General features: G+C 33.8%; 1 protein-coding gene across 1 annotated transcript in view; it reads left to right on the top strand.

Moving 5' to 3' along the window:
• The window catches only part of Stt3A (catalytic subunit 3A of the oligosaccharyltransferase complex), a 77,967-nt gene that overhangs the window by 18,257 nt on the left and 39,744 nt on the right, over positions 1-19,966 (top strand). Inside the window, exons 4-12 of the mRNA XM_089239152.1 lie at positions 726-871; positions 4,036-4,233; positions 6,029-6,139; positions 9,415-9,495; positions 12,481-12,637; positions 12,945-13,097; positions 13,855-13,937; positions 14,947-15,108; positions 18,546-18,734. Of these exons, the coding sequence (XP_089095278.1) occupies positions 726-871; positions 4,036-4,233; positions 6,029-6,139; positions 9,415-9,495; positions 12,481-12,637; positions 12,945-13,097; positions 13,855-13,937; positions 14,947-15,108; positions 18,546-18,734 (1,280 nt within the window). The remainder of the gene's footprint in view (positions 1-725; positions 872-4,035; positions 4,234-6,028; positions 6,140-9,414; positions 9,496-12,480; positions 12,638-12,944; positions 13,098-13,854; positions 13,938-14,946; positions 15,109-18,545; positions 18,735-19,966) is intronic.

The raw sequence follows: 19,966 nt of genomic DNA, 5'->3' as shown, positions 1-19,966 counted from the left end.
ATAAAACTTAGAATTTACCAGTCTCCGGGCTTTTACCAAGACACACAAAAAAAGATTAAATAAGTATTGTGCAATCTTGATGAGGTCATCAGATCACGTTTCTGGGTTTTATAGTATCAAAAGCTGTTCAACTTTTCATTGGTAAAAAGTGCAATAAAATATCAAATGTATTATAGAAACATTCATGTGTTTGTTTTGGTTCCATGGAACAGTCTCATAAGCATAAAGGGAGGGTTCCCTATGAACAAAAATGTTGGAAACCTTTGCATTAGATTAATGCAATTTTTTAGATATCTTTTAACCTAGTCATCTTTTAAAATAGTGATTGTATGAATTATTAGGCATGTAAAATTTGTTCAGTTTTTTTTTAACCCACTCCCACCAATGGATATTAATATCATAATAAACCTTGATTTCAAAACATGGTTACAATTAAAATATACCTCGATTGCAACATTTATAAATTCAGTAAAATTACTTAAATTTTTTTATCTTTGAAATGTGAATCTTTAATTGCAATAATTTTTTGTAATTTATCATGATTTTTGATTATTCAGATCTCCTTAATCTTCACTAATTTGCTTGATTGCTGTTCTGTTGTATTATTGAAATGCAATAGTTTCTGTGGTATTGTATTATACATAATGAGATTTGAATACAAATATACAATGTTGATTACAGTTTTTGAATTCTAAAAATATTTTATATAACTGATTTTTTTATAGGTTTAATGATAACATCAGCTACAATATACCATGTATTACGCTTCATAAATGTGACAATAGATATTCGAAATGTATGTGTCTTCTTGGCACCCTTGTTCTCAAGTTTAACTACGGTCATCACTTATCTGCTTACGAAGGAACTGAAGGTAACCCCACTCTTTGGGGTTTTTTTTAAATATTTGTGTGTCTATAGCATTTCATTTTTTAGTTTCATCCTTTCAGCTTAGTCTATGTTTAACTGCTAGGTTATATTAAATGAAAATTATTTTACAACCATGATATGCTATTGTTGGGTTAAAAAATTAAAAAATCCAAAAATTAATGATATAGAAAATGCAATAAACAAAAATTAACTAAGTGGTCAATCTCCCAAGAGATCAACTGGCAATTCCTAAGTGAAAATGATTCATAAATATGACAAATGGAAATGCAAAATATGTGTCTCCTTGTCTTTGTTCTGAAGTTTAACTACAGTCACATCACTTATCTGCTTATAAAGGAACTAAAGGTAACCTTTCCCCCCACCCAAATATTTGAATTTTGAGTGTCTAATCCAGTGATTCCCAACCTTTTTTAGGCCATGCTCCACTGAAGTGGTCTAGAGGGATACTCCCCTCCCTGTGAAACTTCATAGTTCTTTCACAAAGTTCGGTTTTTTAATTTTTTTTTTTTTTTGCTTTGCGTCCTTTTAAATTTTGCTAAACGGAAACTCCCCTACCCTTTCTCTTTCCCTGTTACTTTTCATTATTTTTATTCAAAAAGTGAACTCCTATTCGCGTTGAGGGAGCCAAAAAAGTCATTTACTTAGTTGAAAGCAGTAGTTCTTAACAGGGATCCTTGGAGAGACTTTAGCGGGTCCGTGGACTTTGATGGGAAAACAATCAACTCATTGAATAGAGTATATATCCATACTTTTTGGGTTATACTGTGTTTGAACATTTGGTAAGCAGGACGTTCGATGCACTATTGTGGTGGACATTATTGTTGCAGGTGACAGCGAGTAAGAAGACGAAACTGTGTCTTCAGAAGATTGCAGACTATCTATGTCGTCGATACGCCACTTGCTCCACATCACAATGACGATACAGATTCCATGGCCACTTTAGCCAAAGCACCAGTCGCCAGTAAATGTATTTCAAAAAGGTTGTTTTGTCTCTTTACTTGCTGGAACCTGCACTGATGATGTCCACCACAGTACAAAAGCCTCAAAAACAGCATAACAGCCTGAAATATATGGATACTCTTAATTAACTCAGATTTACATTGGTATGTACAGAATATTATTTTTTAAAGGGGGTCTGTGGCCTTAATTTTTTTTCATTTTATTGACACGGTCCGTGGACTTCATCTTACTGGCATGAATTATTTGTTAAACACAAAACATTTAGAACCCCTGGTCAAAATCCCTTCCAAAAAACCACTGAAAATCAGTAATGAAAAAAGTCAAGAAATATTACTTTAAAAAAAAATTGAATTGATACAAAAATGGAAAAATTCTGAAATTTCCTATTTTTCTATATAAGCCTGAATAGAAATACTCATTCTAAAATTGTCCACCCTTAAAAATTAGATTATCCCGTTTGGGGTGTGGGCCCCACATTGGGAATCACCGGTTTAGTCTATGTTCAACTGTACATGGTCATATATATAATTTTTTAAATATTTTTTTATAGCCATGATATGCTATTGATAGGTTATAAAATTTAATAATAAAAAAAATTAGTTGCATTGCAAAAGCAATAAATAAATATTAACTAAGTGTCTAATATTCCTTGAAATCAACTAGTAGTTGAAACTGGTTCAACAATTTTTAAAGCAGGTTAATTTCAGCTAGCCATAGTTGTAGAAATATTTTATCCTTCTTGGTACACAGCATGGTACTATATTGAAATTCAATCAAAAGAAGAGATTCCTTCCTACTCCATCTCTTTCACATAAAGTGTATACAATAAATACACTATACAAGATATACGGAAGACTGGATGTTGTGAAGATATTTATTATTTCAGATGTTTATTTTTTTTTTTTTTTTTTAAGGAAGGAAAAAACTCATCTCTGCCTCCACCGGGAGTCGAACCCGGGTCCCTCGATTGCCGGACGAGTGCTCTGACCACTAAGCTACAGAGGAGATAGAGATTTTCCTTCGCTAGAGCGTATATATGCCGAACGGAACCGTGCGATGGACGGTGAAACCGATCAGCTAATAGCTCATTGACGACGAGCCACCAGAGGGCTATATATATGACATGAATGTCGCTCTCCGCTTGTTAATACAAGATATACGGAAGACTGGATGTTGTGAAGATATTTATTATTTCAGATGTTTATTTTTTAAGGAAGGAAAAAACTCATCTCTGCCTCCACCGGGAGTCGAACCCGGGTCCCTCGATTGCCGGACGAGTGCTCTGACCACTAAGCTACAGAGGAGATAGAGATTTTCCTTCGCTAGAGCGTATATATGCCGAACGGAACCGTGCGATGGACGGTGAAACCGATCAGCTAATAGCTCATTGACGACGAGCCACCAGAGGGCTATATATATGACATGAATGTCGCTCTCCGCTTGTTAATACAAGATATACGGAAGACTGGATGTTGTGAAGATATTTATTATTTCAGATGTTTATTTTTTAAGGAAGGAAAAAACTCTTGTATTAACAAGCGGAGAGCGACATTCATGTCATATATATAGCCCTCTGGTGGCTCGTCGTCAATGAGCTATTAGCTGATCGGTTTCACCGTCCATCGCACGGTTCCGTTCGGCATATATACGCTCTAGCGAAGGAAAATCTCTATCTCCTCTGTAGCTTAGTGGTCAGAGCACTCGTCCGGCAATCGAGGGACCCGGGTTCGACTCCCGGTGGAGGCAGAGATGAGTTTTTTCCTTCCTTAAAAAATAAACATCTGAAATAATAAATATCTTCACAACATCCAGTCTTCCGTATATCTTGTATTAACAAGCGGAGAGCGACATTCATGTCATAAATACACTATACTTTATACTGTGTATATATAAACCCAGGAGAGAAATTTTCTTTATTACATGCATTATACTTTAGTAACAAACTATTTGTTTTACTAACGTAAATTAGACAAAGGGAAAGGGAACTTTCCTAAAGGAAAGAAGCTAAGACCTCGGCACCCTCACCTTTTGTGATAGCAATGTCTTGCAGAAGCTTCTTTATGTTTCTTGTTTTTATATTTTTACAATGTTGCCATTTTTCAGAGTTTCTGTAAATGTTTATAAGTTGATTTTAAACTTTTTAGATTAAATTTACGTGGACCCTACATTTTTAATCATATTTTATAGGATCCTGGTGCTGGTTTAGTTGCTGCTGTAATGATTTCAATTGTACCGGGATATATCTCAAGATCTGTGGCAGGTTCATATGATAATGAAGGCATAGCAATATTTTGTATGTTGCTGACATATTACATGTGGATAAAAGCTGTAAAAACTGGTGCTATATATTGGTCTGCAATGTGTGCTGTTGCTTATTTTTATATGGTAATAATTTTTAATGATTATAAAATTTCAATATAAATTCATTTACGGGGTGATTATAAAAAAACTATCCCGACATGTGGGCCCCTAACTATCATACCATTCACAGAAACTGAATGAAATTTTGGCATAAGGTATTTTGAGGTATGCGCTCAAGAATATGGAAAACAACAGTGTCACTCTAACAGTTACGGCTACAGTGAGAAAATTTCGAAAATATCAAATGGCAGCACCAAGTTTTTTGTATTGGAATGCGATCTCCATACTGAAAAACACTTAAGTAGCGTTGGAATGGCACCTGTAGCACGAAAATCCCCTGGAGCTAGGCAAGGTAAAAGTAAAAAGGACTTTGCCGTGCACCAGAGTATTAATGTTCATTTCATCCGTCACACCGTTTCTTCGGCTGAGATCCCAGCCTGATTAGTCCTCTACAAGGTCATGTGGAAAATTTGTGAAACACAATAAAATGCTTTATTTTATGCTGCTTCTCTGTCCTTATTGGTTGTCCTCACTTTTAGCCTATCTACCGCCGGTGATTTCCATGCTACAGTTGCCGTTCAAACGCTATTTAGGGTTTTTCACAATGGAGATCACATTCCAATACAAAAAACTTGGTGTTGCCATTTGATATTTTCCAAATTTTCTCACTGTAACCGTAACTGTTAGAGTGACACTGTTGTTTTCCATATCATTCTTGAGCGCATACATCAAAATACCTTATGCCAAAATTTCATTCAGTTTCTGTGAATGGTATAGTTAGGGGCCCATATGTCGGGATAGTTTTTTTATAATCACCCTGTATATATGACAAGGTTTAAAAATTTAAAGTATAAAAATACCCTTAGTTATTTTTTCCAATTTTTGTAATACCAATTTTTTTCATTAACATCCGAGTATCTTGTTGACTCAGTTCACTAGGGTTTTCTGAGGCCTTCATAGAATATTTTAAAAAGTCTATTCAAATCATAAAGTTCTCCTTATTAGCAATAAGGCCTTATTTTTTTAATTGTAGAATTTCTTGGGGTAATTTTCAAATTTTTTTTAAAAATATTTTAAAATTTGAAAAATAATTTTGATTTATGACATTTCTAACATTGGTAAGTTAGTAATAATCTAGTAAGTTTATAATCTAGTGATGTAATGACAAATCCCAAATAATAATATTTTGGGATTTGCCATTAAATTAAGCCAAAGCTATAGTGTTCTTTAAGAAGAAAAGTGAAGGGACCCACTTTAATACACTTGCTAAATTAGAATTATTATTAGCAGTATATGTGTGATTTCCATGTCTTCATAGACACCCGTGGTATAATGACATTACAGTATTTGTAATCCAAGAAAGTTTTTCAAAGCCTTTGAAATATATACATATTAGCAGTGTACGAGGAATTAGTTAAAATTAAAACGAAGAAAATATTGTACACCCACGCTGAGTTGGCCTCTGGCTATGTCATGATGGGAGATTCCATTTATCTTTCGGTAAAAAGATTACAGGGAAAAGGAGCAGGTTGGTATTTTCCGTTTGCGTCTTTTGCACTATATTAGAGAGTTTTTCCCTTTCCCCTTTGGAAAATAAACCCTCCTTTCACTCGTCAAGGTCAGAGGCCAACTCAGTATGGGCATACAATATATATTGTAGCCTTTTCCCCCAGCAAGTGATGACTATTGGATGTTATTTTATTTTGTGGAGAAAAACAGTTTTATTAAGTCTGAGATTTGATAAAGCTAGCTTTACTGATATTTTGAAAAAAATTTTTTTTTCCGTTTTCTGAAATTGCTTCACTATTTTATATTTTAGGTTTCATCATGGGGAGGTTATGTTTTTCTTATAAATTTGATACCATTGCACGTTTTGGCACTAATGCTAACTGGAAGATTCTCTCATAGAATTTATGTAGCTTACAGCATGGTGAGTAATGATTTAAATGTAAATAATTGAATATATTTATATTTTGTAAAGCCTAATTATACTGTACTTTCTAGAAGATAAGCTACTCTACATATAGTTCCGGGCGCAGTAGCCCAGGTCGATAAGATGCTCGCCTAAAGTACCAAAGGATGTTTAGAGGTGTCGCGAGTTTGATACCCGGTTCATCCTTGTCAGAATACTTTCCTGACACAGGGGTACAACAAAAACGGCAACAAGACTGCAGGGAAAAAAGAAATTGCTACTGCAAGGAGTCCCCCATAGAGGGGTTAGTGCACCAACCCCTCGACGAGTATAAAAAACAAGCCTGCCATTCGGAATTGGCAATAAATTGTAGGTGCCGGTCTAATTAGCCCTCGTGTACAGAAAATGACCGTGGTGCGACAAAAATGATCAAATGATATATATAGTTCCACAAAAGTTAATTTATGTTTCCTGTAGCTCTCCTACAGAAGTACCTCATAGAGAAAAACATTTAATGTGAACAGGGGTTCTTAACCTTTCGTGTTCCACAGACCCCCTTGTGCTAATAAGACAGTTAGGAATTCCCTTTACCAGTAAGATAAAGGCCACACAGACCCCTCCACAGAATATAATTTCAGCACATAATGTAAAAACATGTTAATTGTTAGCTTGTCCTAGCTCATGAACTCCAAAACCTCTCCAAGGACATCTAGGGGAAGGGGGGGGGTGTCTGTGGACCTCTGGCTAAGAACTGCTGGTGTAGGAAAAGATTTTGTTGAATGTCTGTTGATGTACAGGGTGTCCACTTTCCATCATTGCCCTAGTAACTAATTCTTTAACCTTTATTCTTAGAGAAAAGTTTCAATTAAAAGAAAATTCATGTTTTCCTCTATTATATCCTAGAGACTATTTTTCAAGTAAAAAAAATAGTGTTACAAAATTTAAATTTTCAGTCGTTAAATTTTCGTCAGCCCTTGTGGTAATTCTAAGTCAGTCTTTATTAACTACTACTACTAAACCACACATGTACCTCATTCATATTCCTCTGCGGAACCTCTAACGAATTGGTACATGCGGGAATGTGTGTGTATGTGTAGTGAAACCTGACGTAAAGTTTGTTTACGTGTAATGCTTGTTATGTGTAGTGCTGCCATCTGCCACCAGTTTTTCTAAATATGAGTGAAGTGTAATGATTGAATAATTAATTGTTGTAGGCCTGTTGCTCTCTGTGGCGAGACTTTTTAATGGGAGATCTGCTCGCATTTGCACCTCGAAGTTGGGAACCACAGGAAACCAACTTCAGCTGACCATCACTATGGTGATGGTGGGGTTCGAGTCCGTCATTATGACCACTCAACCACCACAGCGGCAGTCTTTATTAACTGGGGCGCATGGTCAGATCAACATTAATAGGTCATGTTATTTTTCACTGGGACAGGACAGTACATTATGGTTAAAGAAAACTAGTCAACCTGGTGATTTGAAAATATTTTTTGCATAATCCTTACATTTACCATTATGTATTAGTTTGATTTTTATTTGTTTGAAAGTAAATTTACCTGATGAACACAGACATTTGTTTTTAATATTTTCAGGGATCATCTCTATTAACCAAGGATCTCATTATTTGAGGTGACTCTGAACTTATTACTCCAGTTCATTGAGGCTCTACTGTATTTACTAAAAAAAATTCTTCATGAATTGACATGTTAAAAAAAAAAAAAAAAAATCAATAAAAACTGACCAACTTAACTAATTGAATTTGAAACACCTTTCTCTCTCTTACGGAGAAACACAAAATTATTTAACCCCAGATAACTAAACTTAAATCAGTGTTACTCAGTAGTCTGTGGGATGAATGGCTAGTTATCTAGGGTTAATTAATTGAGTCTAATAATTTGTGATCAATTCCTCAGGAGCATCCTAATAACTTCCCCATGTTATTTTATTCAATGAAATATAAAGATGGTTTATATAGATATAAATTTATGAATGTTAGATTTATAGTCATTGTTAGATATAGATTTTCAAATGACCCTCACAATTTTTGTAATCTTAGCTGTAATATGTGTGTGAGATGCATTTTCTGATCAGGAATGTCTCTAAAGTTCACAAAATTCAGTGTTTCGTAACTCAGCGAATTTCGGTCATAAAATTGTTTTTTTTGTTTTTTTTTTTTTTGTTTAACACTGTCAGCACATGAAGGGGTTTTTATTAAAAATGCAGGGTTTCTCTATTTTTGTCCTACTTTTCAGTAAAATGTCTTACTTTTCTTACCAAATTTTGTCAACAAAACTCGTGTAACTTTTTTAAATGAAGAGGAAATCATAGAAATATTGCCAAGTAATTCAAATGTAGTAGATTGCAATTAATGATTTGGCTATTTCTATAATTTTTTTTTCAGGTTGTTTGGGGGTGTATGTGGACAATTTGGTTCATTAATTTTTTTTGCTTAGTTTAAGGGTTCATAAACTCATTTTGTGTCCATGTATTGAGTAGTCATTAAAAACTTCGGTCTGGATGGAAAAAATTTTGTATTTAGTACATTTTACAGTAACTAACATTCGTCATTCAAAATTATGGTGTACATTTTATGCACAGGTGAAACAACAGTTTGCATTACAAAGCAGTTGGATACATAGGTCTATTGTAGGTTTTTGATTCTGATGCTACTCAATAGCATTTAATTGTCTTCTGCATTTTTTGGACATGCAGAGGCATATTCAATGTTTATAAAGCTCTGCAAAAGCTAGAAATGGAAGTGCTTCATTTGTCAAAAACGACCTTGCTGACATTGAACAGGAAAATGTAAAAAAATATCTTAAAAAAGATGGACAACACTAAAACCATTCAGTTCAATTTGACTTATTTACCTTAGACCACTTTTCTTATCAAATCTACATAGTCTAGATGACCTTCTAGGCCATTCCACTAGTGAAAACTCTCTGCATTATAATATTCCTTAAGTTTTATAATTTTGTGATTAGTTAAGTTATAAACAGATCAGAACATGCCAACTTCAATTATAGATTACGCGCATGTTAGCTTACTGTTTTTACTTGTATTTCCTTTCAATGCTGATTTTTTTTATTTCTGAAATTGCCAGGAGCAAAAAATGTTTCAACAGCAAGAAATCTGATGGAAGTGAATGTCTTAATGTTCATTTCGTCTATTTGAACTAAACATATTTTTTAGTTAATGCACTTTTTATGAAAATTAATAAAAAATTTCAGTGAATTCAATCACCATAGATGTTTCGTTGTATTGATAGATTTTAAATTGTTTGATTTCAGCTATATTGTCTTGGAACTTTGCTGTCTATGCAAATATCATTTGTTGGTTTTCAACCTGTGCAGTCAAGTGAACACATGGCTGTGAGTTATCTTTCATTGAACTCAGAATTACAATTGAACTCAGTGTGATATGTTTTTAATTGATAATGATCCTAGATTTTATAATGAGGTGCTCACAGCTATAGTAGACCAATTTCATTTATCTTTATTATGGATAACAACACCCTAAAGTTTTTGTAAAAGCAGGGCGCTAAAAAATGATAGTTTTAACTGAACTTTGACATATATAATTCCTTTACATCACTTGAACGGAATTATCTATCGAAGACTAAGTTATTATCATCCATAATAAAGATAAATGGACTTGGTATACTATGGTTGTGTGAATCCCTCATATAGCAGTGCATATGAATTTTTTAGCGATTTTTCAGCTTTAGTGTCAGGGTTGGGTTTTTGACATGACAAGCATCAAAAACAGGTTTAAACTGTCAAAAACTGGTTTAAACCATCAAAAACCTAAATGAATGCTTTTTGATAATGTTTTGAACACAATAGGTATATAACATAATGAAAAACTCACTTTTTTGTATATTACAATGTTTTATTTTTAAACACTAATTTATTACAATAATTAAAACAAAATATTAATTATAATTTGCAATTTTGAGTTTTTCAACATAAGAGTCTAGAACATATAAAATATAATTTTATGGTTTATTTATCTAAGCTTATCTTAACTTGTGTTCAGTTTGCTAAGTAGAATGGTGCTGCTTATTAAAAATATGTATGATAGGGGCATCACAGAGTTAGGTTTTAGACTTCAGAAACTATAAATCAGTATTAAAACAGTAAAAAACTTGTCAATGTTGTCAAATAGTTTTTTTAACCTGATATATATGCTAAATAAAAAAACACTTACTTTTATGTAGATTAAAGGGTTTTATATTTGGAATTATAATTACTGAGAATCTATTTTGATATTTTAAATTTTCTGATCTGCCCAAAATTTTATTCCATGTAAAAATTCTCACACAGAATCTGTTAATACACTTATTTATTCTTTAATACATTAATTAAACTAATTTATTTTCATCTAAAAATTCCTTAGAGCTCGGGGTGTTCACAGAGTTTCACATTCATAGAGTTTTAAAGAGTATTTTCAACCAAAGCAGAGCCGACAGGACTTGATACCCAAAGCATTTGTTTTACACATTTAAAATTAAATACAGCTTCAATTGGAAAACCATTGCATTATAAATGCTAATAAATATACCATATCATAGTGCAGAAGTAAGAAATGAGTTTGACTAAGGATAAGTTACAGGAGTTTCTTAAGCTTCATGTACAAGCTAGCATTGCCAAATTAAATGACATTTTAGTTCTACAATTTAGTATTTTGATCGCTAGATATATTTCAAGATGGAGAATGCACAATAAGAGTATAACTAACACTAAGAGTATAATGCACAATAAGAGTATCTCAGTGATTATCTAGATAATTTAATAACAGAAATCAACATTACATATATGATGTAATGAACTTTTTTAAACACTTATCTGTTGTAAAAAGAGTACAGCAGATGGTTTATATCAAAGCACATATATAAGCAGTTGGAGAAATTTTGGAAGGTCAAGAACCATCTTGAATCAGAGAATGTCAAATCATTCCATAGTTTTCCCTTCAGTGTTTATGGTATGCTTTATTCAAATTGTATATTTTATAAGAAAAAAAAACCCATATATAATTTTGTCCAAAATAATTCTGTAGAGTAGAAAATTATTTTAGAATCATATTAAATATTTATTCTTTCTATAACATAGTCACTTTAAACATTACATGCAATTAACGTGTGCATTTCCAATGGGAATTTTTATATTGAAAAGCAATATTTGAGGTTTTTGACAGGTACACATAAGGTACTGACTCCTATGAATGACTTGCTGAATGAATAAATCCCTTATTTAACAACTGTAAACTTGATTAAGCCGTTTTCTTGTCCTGCTCCTATGGCCGCTTGAAGTACAATTTTTGTCTTCCGACGTTTCGTTTGCGCGAGTGGCAAACATATTCAAGAATTGCATAACGCGGACAAAAGCCTACTACTTACGCCTTCTCCCTGCTTGAGTCACACTGCCTCGTTGGGATTGGTCTGTTGAGGCAGTCTGTTTTCCCCATTGGCCGAAGTTGTTCCTAAGGGCTCTTGATAATGCTTGGATTTCAACCTCGTCATTTTTAAAATGGGAAACCAAGCACTGTTGATCTTCATTCTCTCTTCCTTTCTGTTGAAGCAGTTCTTGTGTTTTTGAATTTTGATCGCTTCTCTAAAAATATGTGGAAAATATCTCACTTCATTGGATAGCACTTGGGTGTTCGCAAAGAGAATTTGGTGATCTTTGGTCAGGGCATGCTCTGCTATGACTGACTTGTCAACCTGACCCAGTCTACAATATCGTTTGTGCTCAATTAATCTGGTCGATATCGATCTTTTTGTGGTGCCTATGTACACTTCTCCACAACTGCACGGGATATGGTAAACTCCAGCTGTTTTTAACCCGTCCTGTTGATCTTTGGGCGACCTGAGGCATTTACTCAGCTTTTTGGTTGGCTTGAAGATGGTCTTGATACCAAATTTTCTCAGGTGTCGTCCAATTCTGTCTTCGGCCAATGGGGAAAACAGACCAATCCTGACTTTTAAATTTAATTCTAATTTACACGATGGCCTTTTTTTATTTCAATGATAAACCAACTTGGCTTTTTTTTCAGAGTAGTGGGCGATGAAAGGGGTAGAAACTGTCATATCATTGCATACCATCCATAATGTATTGATTTATTTTTGCTACCAGGTTTAGACTTACTAGATTGTGAATGGTCCACACACAAAAACTTGCTCAGGACAAAGTGCATCCATTTTATTTATTTTGAGAATTTAATCAATGCACAGGAATTTTGTTTGGTTCCGCACTTTGTGTTACAGAACTCGTTCCTGAGTAGAAGTGAATAGGGCATTGTTACTTCTGAACCTCTGATGTTGGTTATAATAATTCATATGTGACTCTTTATTGCAGGCTCTTGGGGTTTTTGGATTGTGTCAAATATATGCATTCATTGATTATGTTAAATCCCGTTTAACATATGAGCATTTTGAGTCTCTTTTTTACGCTGTGATTGGAATATGTGCCGTTGTAGTTGCTACAGCTGGACTTGTTCTAACTATAACTGGAAGTATCCTTTTCTTGTTGATTGTTCATGGCATGTTGGTTTCGCATGTGACATATATATGAAAACCAAGAATAAGCTATAATTTCTGTGTATTGATACCCTAGAATATTATACATGAGACATTTCTAATCTCCAATCAAAAATTAGAAGTATGGTTGTCAGCGATTCTTAACTCGTTCACTACACTAAACCCCCCCCCCCCCCCCCCATCAGTTTCAATTTACATTATTCTCCCATGATGTATTTACATAATGTTTCTTACATTTGATTACCAAATTTTTCAATCAAATTTCTTTAACTCTGGTTTTAGAGATTTCACCTTGGACTGGAAGATTTTATTCATTACTTGATCCCTCATATGCTAAAAACAATATTCCTATAATAGCTTCTGTTTCTGAACATCAGCCGACATCATGGTCAAGTTTTTATTTTGACTTACAACTTCTTGTTTTCATGTTTCCAGGTATGCAATAGTGTTGTAGGTTTATTTCACTGGTTAAAGTTTAAATCAGTGGTTCTGAAACTTCTTCTCACCCACAGAACCTTTTTTTCTATTCAACACTTATCCGCAGCTCCCCAGAGCTGTTTAACAACAAATCTCTTCGGAAAACCTTTGCCAGAGCTGCCTCTCTGCTGCGCCCCGGATAATGGTTGGAGGTACTTGTAAACTCCTGGTTTAAATTGTTGAAGTTACCCATTTTGACTATTATGCAAATCGCTCAATTCAAATATTTAAAATAAGTGCAGCCACACCCTGTGGTACTGTTCTTCGAATTAACGCTAAATCTGTTAGCACCAGAAAATTTCTCTGAATTAATTTACCATACAAAGGGATTATGACAAGTTGACAGTGATCCAATGTAATGTCAAACTTATATCACCAGAATTCTGTGGAACATATAGCGCATTGAATCGGGATTAGACTTTTGTAGTTCTAAACTTTGCATATCTTCAAACCTATAGCATAAAAGGGTACTTTTATAAAGTTTAATTTTCAAATCTGTAGTTAATAACATTTTTTTAATCAGAATTTGGTGTACTAAATGCATTGGGACAATTTAATAATTAACTTCTCATGTTTTTAAATTTGAAAAGTTATGTTTGAATGCCATTTAATATATATATTTTTTACATTATTTAGATTTGCTTCTCCATATTAAACTGTCATTTCATAAAGAAGTGTCTTTTAGATATATAATTGAATTTTTTTTTCATTTCAGTTGGATTGTATTTTTGTTTTTCCAAACTGACAGATGCAAATGTCTTTATTATTTTGTATGGTGTTACAAGTATTTACTTTGCTGTAAGTATATGTATAATTTTTGTGTGATTTAATTAGTATTGTTAACAAAAATTCTCAACTCCCTTGCACCCAACAGATAGATTTGAGTCTGTGTTTTATCAGTCTTTTTTTTTAGGAGGTGGGGATTCCAATTCCTTGATTTTTGTATGCACTGAACTTGAATTTTCATTATAAAAAAATAGTTGCAGCACTTCTGTTGCAGCACTTCAACTGCATGCAGTGCTTTTTCTAATAAAAATAGTTGATTTTATCATGATTGAAGTAATTTTCCTGAAGGAATTAGTTTTATTGGTAGAAATAAAACATTCTATTTTATCATATTTTACAAGAGGACACCACCAGTATCGATTGATAAGGGACAATGCGAGGTTATGGTGTCACAGGGAATTTTTCTCTAATAGGGTTGTTAATAAATGGAATAGCTTAGGGGTCATTCAAGTATTATGTCAGCATCGAGGGAGGAGGGAGGTTTCGGATTTGCTGATTTTTGATGACAAGGTGGGAGGGGGTTTGAAGGTTGCTTACGTCATCTATCACCCTTTTTGAAGATATGAAATATTCTAAGCTGCTGACGGAATTTTGCTGACAAGGGGGAGGGGGAGGGCTCAAAAATGGCTAAAAATCTGCTTACGTAATACTTGAATGGCCCCTTATATATATACCCCCCGGAGGTAGTAAATTGTGGCACAATTGACACGTTTAAAAAGAAATACAGTAAACATGTTGGGGTAAATCGAGAAGTTATCCGTACTCAGAATAAGATAACCATAAGTATTCTTATGGGCACATTGTATAATATTTCATCGTGTATATATATTGTTTGTAATTGCATTTTTTATTGGGTTGCTGTATTTTTTAAATATATGACATCCATAGTTATTGTGGGCATCTTTTTCTCAGCCACCTCGTTGGACATTTTGCCTTTTGTGGCGTATTTGTATTTCTAGTTGTGATGTTAATTCAGTGATTTGTATCGGCATAAATTGAGTTTTTTTTGCATATAATTTAGGGGGTTATGGTACGTTTGATGCTTGTGTTAGCTCCAGTTATGTGCATTCTCTCCGGAGTTGGTGTGTCATCTATGCTTACAGCATATTGCAAACACTTAGATTCTTCACAGATGGATAGAAAATCCAAACGTTTTGAAACTAATTATTTCAAGAAAAATGAGGTATTTTTTTCATGATATTCTTACTTTTTTATTATGATGCTTTAATTATCCACTGTAAGTTTTGCATAAAACACAACTTGCATTATGAAATATGTTTTATCATCTTTCTAGTAAAATTTTTTTTTTCTCTCTCAAAACTTTTCCATCTAACACATTCAATTGTGAAAGAAAAGTGTGGATAATGATGTTTTTTTCAAGATCTATATGGGCTGATATTTGTGACATTTGAATTTTTCATGAGAATAATTTTTTTTTATTGTATAATTTTTTATATTCATATCTGAAAAGTAAAGATACCCTGGTTAGTATCCATTTAAAACATTTTGAATACCTAGCTAAACAAGTCTGGGTACTAGCTTCTGTACCACGAAGCCATAGAATTCTGCTGGCTGTTGGAACTTCATTTTTAATCTTATCTTTTCTTTTGCATATATGTTCTGTTAAGGATCTTTTTATTTGCAGCCCATGCTTTATTTTATGCTGATTAATTTGAAAGTGAATAAAATGAAATTCAGAAAAATTTTCATTTGGATTAAAAGAAAGGTGATACAAAATGTTTTATCAATTAGAGCAGGTATTCCCAATTTTTTTTCATGGTGCCCTTGCGAATGAGATTGGAATTTTAAACATCTCTGGAAGAACCTCTGCCCAATCTCAGTGCCCGCTCATTGCTGACACTGATTGGGAATCATGCTTTCATTACTCACAGTCAATAAGATATTATCCCCCAAAATATCTTGGTGTTTCCTGTTTAAGAATCACTGAATCAAAGAGTAATGTATTTAAATATTTTCACTCGCTTGGCAAAGAATGAAAACAGCGAACTCTTGGTTTTTAAATGTCTCGGTTTTCGAACAATTCAGTTTGCAAACCAAATCAGTTTTTGTTTATAAACATGCAAACTGAGCTAAATCCTGAAGGATGCATATTTCATAAGTTTGAGAGGAATTTTTTTTGACAGAATTTAGTTGAACAATTATATTTCATCAGAATAAAGTTCCCACCACCAAATATTACTTTCTTATCCAGCCCATGGATCAGCAGGTTATTTCGAACTCTATGAAGTTCTGAAGAGAGGAACTTTTTTAAAGGTGTTTGTTTTGCAATAATATCTGTGAGAGAACTAACAGTCAGTAACTTCTGGCGTAGCCGGTCAATTTGTCGCACTCAACTTGCCGCGCTCAACTCGTCGCGCATCAAGTTGTCGCAGTGCCAATTCGTCGCAGTGACAATTTGTCGTGTAACCAATTCGTCGGGACGTCAATTTATCGCAGAGTCAACTCGTCACGCAATCTGTATGTAGGTTTTTTGTCTCATACGTGAAAAAATAAACATGAAGAAAAGTTTTTTTTCCATCAAGAAATGCACACAGTTTATTAAATTTTTTTTTTTGTCATTTCGAAAAAAATCATCGAAATTACATCGAAATTAAAATTACAATTGATATTAATGTTTTATTATTCAATTATTGTAAATGTTAAAAAAATCATTTTTTCTATGATAAAATTTTAAAATTCTGTAAAAAAAATGTCGGTGTTTATGATATTCCCCAAATTACAGTGCAGCGGAGGCTCTCTTTAAGTGTAAACTTGTATCTGTCCCATGTGGAATCGAGACTCCCACCAACATTAACCACTACAGTATCTCCACAAGAACCTGAAATAATTAATAATTTAATTTAATTAATATTTCATTTTCACCGGATAAGCCACACTTGTCGCTTTCTCTCGAGATTTCCATTACTCGTAGCAAGGGGAGTTGGGGCGCACACCGAGATGATAAATTGCGATCACATACATTTTCAAAATTTAATTTGCACCGGATAAGTTGCTCAACTCAAAAAATCCAACCAATAGAGTTCATAGGTTACATTCGAGCAAATGCAACCGATAATCTTATTGGTTGAATTTTTCAAGTTTTATAAAAGGACTTTTAGAACACTTTCATAGTGTAATGCTAGCCTTAGATATATTGTCGGTAAAAAATTCCTCAAAGATGTATTCTCTACATGGCAGATACATATTCAATAGTGAATTAGGGCCATTCAAGTATTACATAAGCAGATTTTCAGCCATTTTTGACCCCCTCCCCCTTGTCAGCAAAAATCAGCAAAACACTGACCCCCATCCCCTCCCTTGTCAGCAAAATTTCAACAGCAGCTTAGAATATTCCATATCTTCAAAAAGGGGTGGTTGATGACATAAGCGACCTTCAACCCCCCCCCCCCTCCGCCATCAAAAGTCAACAAATCCGAAACTCCCTCCCCGATCCTGACGTAATACTTGAATGACCCCTTAGGCAAATTGTGCTTTGGGATGGGCATTGATCCTAATTTATCATCTTGGTGTGTTCCCGCAACACCCCTCGTTGCGAGAAATGGAGATCCCGCCAGAAAGCGGAAGTACGGCTTATACGGTGAAAATTTAATTTTTAAAATTTATTTTATCGTAATTTATCCTCTTGGTGTGTTCGCCCAATGCCCCTCGCTGCGAGAAATGGAGATCCCGCCAGAAAGCGGGAAGTGTGGCATGAATACCATGAAAACTGAATTTTGAAAATTTATTTGATCGGCGTACTGACTCTGCGACAAATTTGTACCGCGACGAACTGATTCTGCGACAAATTTGTACCGCGACGAACTGATTCTGCGACAAATTTGTACCGCGACGAACTGACTCTGCGACAAATTTGTACCGCGACGAAATGAGTCTGCAACAAATTTGCACCGCGACGAACTGACTCTGCGACAAATTTGTACCACGACGAACTGATTCTGCGACAAATTTGTAGCACGACGAATTGACGCTGCGACAAATTGATTGCAACGAATTGTCGCGCGACAAGTTGATCGCGACGAATTGACCTAGACCCAACTTCTGGTAATATTATTTCATCATCCTATGATGCATAGTTCTCATTTACAAATCTTGGCAGAAATTGTCTTACAGATAACCATTTAATTTGGCTTGGAGCATAATTTTATGGCCAGATAGTGTTGCAAGCAGAGCTTTTGAGGGCTTTGACACCGAAATTATAGATATTCACGAAACCAGACTTTGCCCTAGCATCATTTTCATTCTGTTTATATTTATCTCTTTCAAATTATGGTAATTTTTTCAGTGTTGGTTTAATGATTACCATTGGCTTTACGTTAGGCACAGGAACTGTTCTAAAAGTTTGCACTAGAAATCTTTGGGGTCCTGGAAATGTATTAATTCATTTTACATGGATTCTTATTGGAAAAATTATTTTGGTTTGTGAACAATTCAATTTTTTTATGAATAGACTTCTGGAACAAATTAAGTTCATAAACTAAGGGTTGACTGTTACGAGTAGGCTATATGTTGCTAAAATAGTTTGTGGATCAAGTTTTGTGTCCAATATATTCAATGACCTCAAATGCTAATGTAAATTTCCATATTTTTTAATTTATTTAGGTTGCATTATTTTTTATCATAATGGTAGTGGTGTTTCTAACAGCCTACACATTTCATTGTATATGGGTCACATCAGAGGCATATTCATCTCCATCTATTGTACTTTCTGCACGTAGTCATGATGGTTCTAGAATAATATTTGATGATTTCAGAGAAGCATATTACTGGTTAAGACACAATACGCCTGAGGTAAATAAAACATTTTGCTGAAGATATTTTTAGATTATATATTTTTATATTAGTTTTTCTTTTCATCTTGTTTTTTTTTTAAAATAGAAATCTGGATTTTGGTGCAAAATCAGTTTAACCTTTCAACGTCGAGCGATGTAGTGACTACGTCATGGCGGACAACTGCATATCTTGATTTTTTAATTTATTACATTATATCACAATCTCTGCATGTTTGGTATCATTTGAAAGAGGAATTATGTGGCTTTGTGTGTGTACAATCTGTATATGAAAAATAACGTCCTGACTGACTGATTCATCATTGCTGAGCCGAAAGCCGCTGAAGCTATAGATATGAAATTTAGTAATTTCATTTTATGATTTAAGGACTCACTAAGAAGGGGTTTTTCAAAATGTGAGTCATAAGGGTATATGGGAAATCACACCTAGCCGAAACTGCTGAAACTCAAAATGAAACTACTGACCGAATTTCATATTTAATCATAAAGACTCAGTAGGAAGGGTTATTTTTGAAATTTGACCCCCCTAAGGTGGGAGGGTTCATAAAGGGGTTTAAAGATTATATATAGAGAAATTGTGTCTAGCTGAAACTGCTGATGCTATTAATATATTTTCAGTATTTTTATTTTGTAATATATATGGACTCACTAAAAAATATTTTTCAAATTTCAACCTTTAAAGTGGAGGGAGGTTTGGTTCAAAAGTTATATGGGCAATAATGGCTGAAGCTATAAATATTAAATTTGCTCAGTATTATATTTCATAATATAGACTCACCAAGACTGTATTTCTGAAAATCCTGGGAGGGGTTAACATTTGAACCCCTCATGACCTCCCCCTGGTGGGGTTCAAATGTTATATGGGAGAAATCATCGCCGAGCAATTTTCAGATTATCAAATCCAGGCGAGTGAAGAGACGAGTAACAGCTAGTGATAACTATTATATTATTTTCATTTATCATATTTTATTGTGAGTGATGAATGTTTGCTGCCTAACATGTGGGGGATTAGATATATTATTGTAAAGAGCGTATTTTATCCTGGTGGATAAAATACCATTATCCTAAAGCGCCCTGTATAATTGAATTAGTAGTTCTTTGTTACAGTCACAAGGCTGAGTTATAAATATTATTTTATAAACATAAAAAATTTCAAATTAATTTGATGATTAGTTTAAAAGTTATATTTTTTACTGCAAGAACTGATGATTCTATTTAAATTTCCTATCAGAT

The sequence above is a fragment of the Pholcus phalangioides genome, unplaced genomic scaffold (assembly GCF_987345545.1).
Source record: "Pholcus phalangioides strain wild (caught in Gottingen) unplaced genomic scaffold, Ppha-v1.0 ptg000011l_1, whole genome shotgun sequence".
In the NCBI taxonomy this organism is placed as follows: Eukaryota; Metazoa; Arthropoda; class Arachnida; order Araneae; family Pholcidae; genus Pholcus; species Pholcus phalangioides.
Note: the sequence above shows the minus strand (reverse complement) of the source record. Positions and strands in the feature narration are given on the sequence as shown.